The sequence below is a fragment of the Gadus macrocephalus genome, chromosome 1, assembly GCF_031168955.1.
Source record: "Gadus macrocephalus chromosome 1, ASM3116895v1".
Classification (NCBI taxonomy): Eukaryota; Metazoa; Chordata; class Actinopteri; order Gadiformes; family Gadidae; genus Gadus; species Gadus macrocephalus.
In genome coordinates this window covers 22,698,353-22,706,097 of record NC_082382.1, presented here as the reverse complement: position 1 = coordinate 22,706,097, position 7,745 = coordinate 22,698,353, and the positions used below count along the sequence as shown (strand labels likewise).

The 7,745-nt window shown below is 49.3% G+C and overlaps 1 protein-coding gene across 1 annotated transcript; it reads left to right on the top strand.

Moving 5' to 3' along the window:
* The first annotated feature begins 696 nt into the window (after positions 1-696).
* On the top strand, positions 697-7,247 carry LOC132458628 (laminin subunit alpha-5-like). The gene is made up of 2 exons (XM_060052948.1): positions 697-1,203; positions 5,518-7,247. Exons 1-2 carry the CDS (start codon positions 928-930, stop codon positions 5,722-5,724), a joined length of 483 nt encoding a protein of 160 aa, XP_059908931.1. The 5' UTR covers positions 697-927; the 3' UTR covers positions 5,725-7,247.
* The last annotated feature ends 498 nt before the right edge of the window (positions 7,248-7,745 follow it).

Below are 7,745 nucleotides of genomic sequence, written 5' to 3'. Positions count from 1 at the left end.
ACTATGTTATAATCTAGTCGGTTCTGTTCTAATATAGTGTAATCTGTTGTGATCTAGTGTAATCTATTATGTTATAATCTAGTCGGTTCTGTTTTAATCGAGTGTAATATATTCTGTTATAATCTAGTCTGTTCGGTTATAATGCAGTGTCATCTGTTATAATATAGTGTAATCTATTCCATTATAATCTAGTGTAATCTGTTCTAATCTAGTGTATTATATTCCGTTATAATCGAGTGTATTCTATTCTGTTATAATCTAGTCGTATTCTGTGCTAATCTAGTGTAATCTATTCTGTTATAATCTAGTATAATCTATTCTGTTATAATCTAGTGTAATCTGTTATACTCTGTTAGCGTTTGGTTGAGTTTGGCCTTCTGACTTTACATGTAAACATGTAAATACATCTTTTGGAATAACGACGACGCACAGGAACGAGTTCCTCTGTTGAACGAAAAAGGTTTTTATTACCTGACATTGTCTTTAATTAACTTAATCAACTTCTTTATGTAGCCTAAAACTAATTGGATCAGCTGTCGAACACGTGGGCAGAAGGGAAATTTAGAAGAGAGATGAGATGATTGAAGATATTAAAGAGTGAGAGGTGAGCTGTACCTCCCTCCACCACGGGAGGCGGGCCCGACCCCGAGGGGCGGGGGGCGCCGCCGGGGGAGGCTCGAGCGCACCGCGCAGAGGTGCCGGCGGAGCGACGCAGAGCGTGAGACCCACGGACCACGACACACCGCCCCGCTGAAGCTCGGCTCGCTCCCAACCTACAACACGTCTCCCGCCCCGCGAGGATCCGACGGAGCGTCGCGCGACGACCACCACCTCGCCGCTCGTTTTCAAATTGAAAACTTGGATCCAAAAGATTTGTTTCCTCTCCAAACTTTTCGCTTGAGCTGACTTGAGGGAGAGCAGGTGAAGATGGCGAGAGGTCCGGAGCCCGGCCCGGCACGGGGCGTCCCCCCCGGGCGGTTGGTGCTGCTCCTTCTCCTGCTGAACACCGGACACTTGTCCGGGGTTTCCTCGGCCCAGGAGCTGAACGGCTTCAGCCTCCATCCACCCTACTTCAACCTGGCGGAGGGCACGCGCATCACGGCAAGCGCCACCTGCGGGGAGGACGGGGCCCGGTCCGTCACGGACTTGTACTGCAAGCTGGTCGGCGGGCCGGTGTCAGGGGACCCCAGCCAGACCATCCAGGTACTACACAGACCAAAGGGGGCCGGGGACAAAGATGGGGGGAGCAGGGACGCAGCTGAGGTCCAGGCGGGGTTCGATCCAGGGGGGGGCGGGGGGGGGGGGGGGGGGGGCGGGGGTACAGACCTGCACCTGCGGGTCCGGTTTATACGTGTTCAGGGTCTATACCGGTTTAGGGTCTTTACGTTTGGGGTTTACACTTGTTTAGGGTTTATACGGGTTGGGGTTTATACTGGTTCAGGGTTTTACGGGTTCAGGGTTTATTCGCAGGCCGAAATCCAGCCGCTTAGGGTTAAGCGGCTGGTCCGCTCCGTAGAGCTTGGGACCCCGGGGTTTAGTGATCACCAGCGACATGTGAAAGAGGCTAGATGCTTCGTTTGAGTACTGAGACTCTGGTCGTTCAGGAGATCCGCTGGGTGGACGAGTGAGCGGTTCAGTGACGTCACGTTTAGAGTAAAACTTTACGGAATTTGTATTTCAAAATACAGTCTAACGGTTAAAAATCAAACCCATTTTCTCTCTCGGATGTCCCCCCCCCCCTCGGTAGTCTTCCTCAGTCTCTCTCTCTCTCTCTCTCTCTCTCTCTCTCTCTCTCTCTCTCTCTCTCTCTCTCTCTCTCTCTCTCCCTCTCTCTCTCTCCCTCTCTCTCTCTCCCCCTCTCTCTCCCACCTGTCCCTGCATTCCTCGCGTTGATTGACCCGTAAATTCGAGTGAGGATGCAGCCAATCAGACGGCGCGTTGACTTCATTATTCACGGTGTCACTGGATCGTTTCTGAGAGTTTCTAATCTGTGTTTAGGTTTTTGGCGGGGAGAAAATCGTGTGAGTTTTCACTAATTACAGTTAAAGTCAACAGAAATCAGTGTCTTAAAGAGGGGTGGGTGGAGGGAGAGCGAAGGAGGGAGAGGGAGAGACAGAGAGAGGGAGGGAGGGAGAGAGAGAGGGGAGTTCCCAGCCGATAGATGTGTCAGTAATCAGTTGTGTTAAAAGGTCAAAACACCATAAAAGAGTCAAAATGGATGCCCTGAGGAGGGCTCTCGCTGAAGAATCCCTGGTATTCTCCCTAAACCCGGCCCTCAGGCCAGTGTGTGTGTGTGTGTGTGTGTGTGTGATGCTCCAGCGTGTTTGTGTGCTGGGGGCAGGGTTAATACACTGAACGAGTGAATTAATGAAAGGCAGAGGTTAGTTTGGTAGCCCGAGGGCAGCCCCCCCCCCCCCCATGACTCATCAAAGGTTGTGTAAATAACCTCACAAAATGGCCGCCTGTGTTCCGAGAGAAGCCCCCCCCCAGCCCCTAGACATGTCACGACAGGTCCCGCCTCTCCCTCTGACAATGTGCTACTATTAGAATGCAATACTCAAAACATAAACTGCAGTACTCTGAGTGTACACTGCAATACTCAGAATATAGTACCTTACTGCGATACCGCATATACTACAACACAAGAGACAGGCTATGCTTTTAAACCACACATACTCGGGGTATCCAGAACTAAAATGCCCTGCAATACCTATTCTTGGTGTACCCAGAGACCATACAGTGCAATGCATCCAGAGATGATGTACTGCTGCACACACGCTGAGCCTGACCAGAGGTGAGCCACTGGAACAGGTCTCTGAGTGGGGAGGTGAGGCCTCAGCCACGCTGTCCTCCACTGGTTTCGTTGGGTCTTCGTGACGCATGTGTGATGAAGTGATGACTCGACCACCTCTCCCTTGATCCAGACCGCAGAGCGCCACACAACAGCTGTCAGGCTCCCCGTCATGTTCCTCTGTGTGTGAAGTCCTGCTGGTTTTTCAGAGCTCGGCTCCACACGTTGAGGTCCAGGAGATGATCAGACACAGATCTCTGAGGTCCCTCCCTCATGCGGGAATTCTGTACCAAACTGAACTGCTCCCCTTCAAACCCCAAACGAACCTTCATCCAAACTGCCGCTCAGCGCTCTGATAGCTTCAACCGTCCACTGGAGTAGATAACGTCTAGAGGGGCAGAGAGCGGAGTAGTGAAGATAACGTCTAGAGGAGCAGAGAGCCGGAGTAGTGAAGATAACGTCCAGAGGAGCAGAGAGCAGGAGTAGTGAAGATAACGTCCAGAGGAGCAGAGAGCAGGAGTAGTGAAGATAACGTCTAGAGGAGCAGAGAGCAGGAGTAGTGAAGATAACGTCTAGAGGGGCAGAGAGCAGGAGTAGTGAAGATAACGTCTAGAGGAGCAGAGAGCAGGAGTAGTGAAGATAACGTCTAGAGGGGCAGAGAGCAGGAGTAGTGAAGATAACGTCTAGAGGGGCAGAGAGCAGGAGTAGTGAAGATAACGTCTAGAGGAGCAGAGAGCAGGAGTAGTGAAGATAACGTCCAGAGGAGCAGAGAGCAGGAGTAGTGAAGATAACGTCCAGAGGAGCAGAGAGCAGGAGTAGTGAAGATAACGTCTAGAGGAGCAGAGAGCAGGAGTAGTGAAGATAACGTCTAGAGGAGCAGAGAGCCGGAGTAGTGAAGATAACGTCCAGAGGAGCAGAGAGCAGGAGTAGTGAAGATAACGTCTAGAGGAGCAGAGAGCAGGAGTAGTGAAGATAACGTCTAGAGGAGCAGAGAGCAGGAGTAGTGAAGATAACGTCTAGAGGAGCAGAGAGCAGGAGTAGTGAAGATAACGTCTAGAGGAGCAGAGAGCAGGAGTAGTGAAGATAACGTCTAGAGGGGCAGAGAGCCGGAGTAGTGAAGATAACGTCTAGAGGAGCACAGAGCGGAAGGAGTGACGATAACGTCTAGAAGGGCACAGAGCAGGAGGAGGTGGAGGAGTTATGGATGGTTGAGGATCAGTTAAAGCTCCTGTTTAGGGATTGGACGTGGAGGGGAATACTACTCGTGAGGATGGAGTCAGAACTCTCTCTCTTTCTCTGTCTCTTTCTCTCTTTCCCTTTCTCCTTCTCTTTCTCCTTCTCTTTCTCTGTCTCTTTCTCTGTCCCTCTCATTCTCTTTCTCAGGTTAATCCTGTTTTGATTTCACAGCTAGATGCTGTGCTGGTTTAGTTAATTAAAAACCACAGGGGGCTGAGGGAGAGGGAGGGAGGGAGAGAGGGAGGGAGGGAGGGAGGGAGGGAGAGTGCGTTGTGATCTCCAGGCGAGTAGAGAGGGGGAGAGATGGTGACGTGCGTGGGTACGTGCACCCGTCAGCCACCCTGACGTAGCAGCATGGGGGCGTGGGTATCGGGTCACATGCATGATGCCACATAGACTACAGCTGTGTGCATGTAGTTGGTGACAAACACAAGCGTGAGTTACCTCCCTCTGTCTCTGTCTCGCTCACCCGCTCCAGTTCGTGTGGTGTGTAAATCATAGCTGTGATTGAGGGAGGAGTGGAGGGGGGGGGGGGGGTTGGGGGGGAAAGAGAACAGCGATTGATTACATGAGGCAGCAGGTGTTGCCGCGAGCGACAATATTTACTTCCCTTACAAGGGAGAGGGAGGGAGGGTGGGAGGGAGAGAGAAGGAGGGAAAGAAAGAGCCAGACAGACACACAAACATCTGACAGACAGTGGTGTCAAAAGTACACACATTCTTTACTTAAGAAATACCCAAGAACCCTAGAAAAGTACAGGCTCTGAAAAGTACCGTGCTCAACTTATAAAAGCAGCTCTCCAGCCTTTCCGCCGACTGTTTGTGTAAAAAGCAAACCGATCCACAAGTCATATTAATATCATAACAACACTGTTAAAGTTAAACCATTCTAAATTCATATTCAACTTTAAACCTATAAAATAAACAACATACTGAAAATATGAAGATTAACATTGCTTATAACGGTTTCAATGTCCATGACAGAACTTAAACATTATGATCAAAAGATACCACACTTCTGGTGTCATTAAGCATTAAACTGGGATGTAACAGCCATCAGATCAGCGTGTTAATGTTTTTTTTTATTGATGATTTATTTATGCAGGGAGACGGGTCTGAGACAAAGGTCTGCCCCGCCAAACAATATTTATAACAACATGTAGACACAAAAACACTGAAGGATCAAACACAAAAGACTAATCAAAAATCAAGTGCAGTTATAAAAATATATGAATCCTTTTACAATGTTTTAAAAGCAGTGATAGAGAACCTCTGGGCAAATGTTGTCCTGGAGTGAAGACAAGTGCTTGGTATATATAATAAAAATGGTAGTAAAAATGTAAGATGTTATTAAATCGTTTACTGGTTATTCAACAGGTGTAATTGTTGAACATTGGCAGGAGGTGGTGGTCCGTTTCCAGGCAGATTCATGAATACTGAGGTTCTCTCGGGGGGCCTGTACTTCCGTTCTAACGTTCTTGTGGTTCTCAGGGCCAGTATTGCGACGTCTGCAGTCAGAACAACGGCGACCGCGCCCACCCCATCACCAACGCCATCGACGGAACCGAGAGGTGGTGGCAGAGCCCTCCACTGTCTCGGAGCACTGAGTTCAACCAAGTCAACGTGACCCTGGACCTCGGACAGGTAGGTCAACCTCACACACCTGTACCGACACACCTGGTACACGACTCACCTTAACCGACACACCTGTGCCGACACACCTGGTACACCAAAATGCCTGCATCTACACACCTGTGCCGACACACCTGGTACACCAAAATGCCTGTATCTACACACCTGTACCGACACACCTGTTACAGGTAGGTCAACCTTACACACCTGTACTAACACACCTGGTACAGTAGGTCAACACACCTGTACCGACACACCTGGTTTCAGGTAGGCTTTCTATAACACCTAACACACCTGGTTCAGGCAGGTCAACACACTTGGGTGCACCAACATACCTGTACCAACACACCTGTCTCAGGTAGACCTACCCGACACACCTGTATCTACACACCTGTACCAACACTCCTGGTTCAGGTAGACTAGCTATAACACCTAACACACCTGGTTCAGGCGAGTCAACCTAACACACCTGTGACCCATCACCTTCTACGCACCTGTTTACAGAATGACTGGTAGTTGTACACACAAAAATTGCGTCCGCATGTCTCCGTGCATCCGGACATGCGTGCATATACCATGTGACCGGCGTGTAAGGACGTGTTTCCCCCCCAGCGGTGGGGTCAGGTGACAGAAGCCAGGAGATGGCTGTGGGGAGGTCTTTGTCTGCTCGGCAGACTCTTGTCACATGAGACGCTCGCACTCTGCTTATATAACCAGACGTGTTCACCTAGCGGCCGCCGTGGGCGGAGTTCCCCCACCCGGCTGGCGCTTTGGAGCCAAGATGGAGGCAGGATGGAACCAGGATGGCTTTCAGGGTAGTAGGACGTGTAGCCCGGCCCCAAGGCTAGTGTTGTGGATGACAGGTTTCCACTGGTTTCTAGAGCTTCTAAATCACTGTTAGGATGTAGAGCTCTTTGGGTATTCTGGATAACGGGTCAGGGGGGTTTTAGCGCTTTTAAAATATTCCAGATTACATAAACCATTTTGGGACAGCATTATGGCATGTTTTAGAGCTCTTAACATACTCTTGATAACAGGGTAATGGGGTTTAGAGCAGTGTAATTCATTATTTTGAATCACACATTTATTTGAGGCTTGATCTGGACTGTCTTCAAGTTATCGGAAGCAAATGAATTCAGGAGGACTTGATCTATGATGTTTCTTGGATTCCACGATGTTGAGTCAAAGCAAACCAGATTCACATGTCTTCCTTTACTCTTGGCATTATATGTGTGGTGCCCATTCCTTCGCTTAGCCCCTGAGCCTGCTCACACAGACCTACTGCTTAAACATACTTAAGCATACCTCAACAAACTTCACTCAGGTCGTTGAATGTCTTCCAGCTTGGATGCAGCTATGCGTCTGTGAATCCCTCTCAGGGTGACCTCTGACCTCTTCCGTTTGCCAGGGAGCGAATGAGCGTGATTGTCACCCGTGATCCTGTGTGTTCGCTAGTCTGATTTAAAGCTCCTCTCTGGCACTAGGTCTGTGTTTAGCCCTGCTACTGTCAGAGGACATGGCTATTAGTTCAGCCTATTCTGTCTCTCTGGCACATACACACACACACACACACACACACACACACACACACAGACACAGACACAGACACAGACACAGACACACACACACACACACAGAGTTGCAGTGGCTTGTCTATATAATCTGTGTGTGTGTGAACTGTTGTAACAGGCCTCTGTCGCCAGTACTTGCCAGTGTGTGTGTGTGTGTGTGTGTGGGTGCATTTGTTTTCATCCTCTCCCTTAAACTATTCTCTCTCTCTCTCTCTCTCTCTCTCTCTCTCTCTCTCTCTCTCTCTCTCTCTCTCTCTCTCTCTTCTGTCCTTCCTCCTAGCCTCCCCTCTTGTTCCTTTGAATAGAACCAGGGGACTGTGACTGTGTGTGTGTGTGTGTGTGTGTGTGTGTGTGTGTGTAAAATAACCTTGCCATGGAAGAGAGAACAGAGAGAGGTTTATCTATTTACGGAGAGAGGTGTAGAGGTTACACTATCTGTATATACGTTTATATATTTAATAATATAGAGCTGTGGAGGTTGATGTGGTGGAATGCCAGTCCACCTGTCTGAACCTG

Bases quoted from the DNA above. Each gene is read 5' to 3' on its own strand.
- LOC132458628 (XM_060052948.1), top strand. From the start codon at position 928: ATGGCGAGAGGTCCGGAGCCCGGCCCGGCACGGGGCGTCCCCCCCGGG. The intron at 1,204-5,517 runs GTACTACACAGA...TGTGGTTCTCAG, and splicing joins ACCCCAGCCAGACCATCCAG to GGCCAGTATTGCGACGTCTG.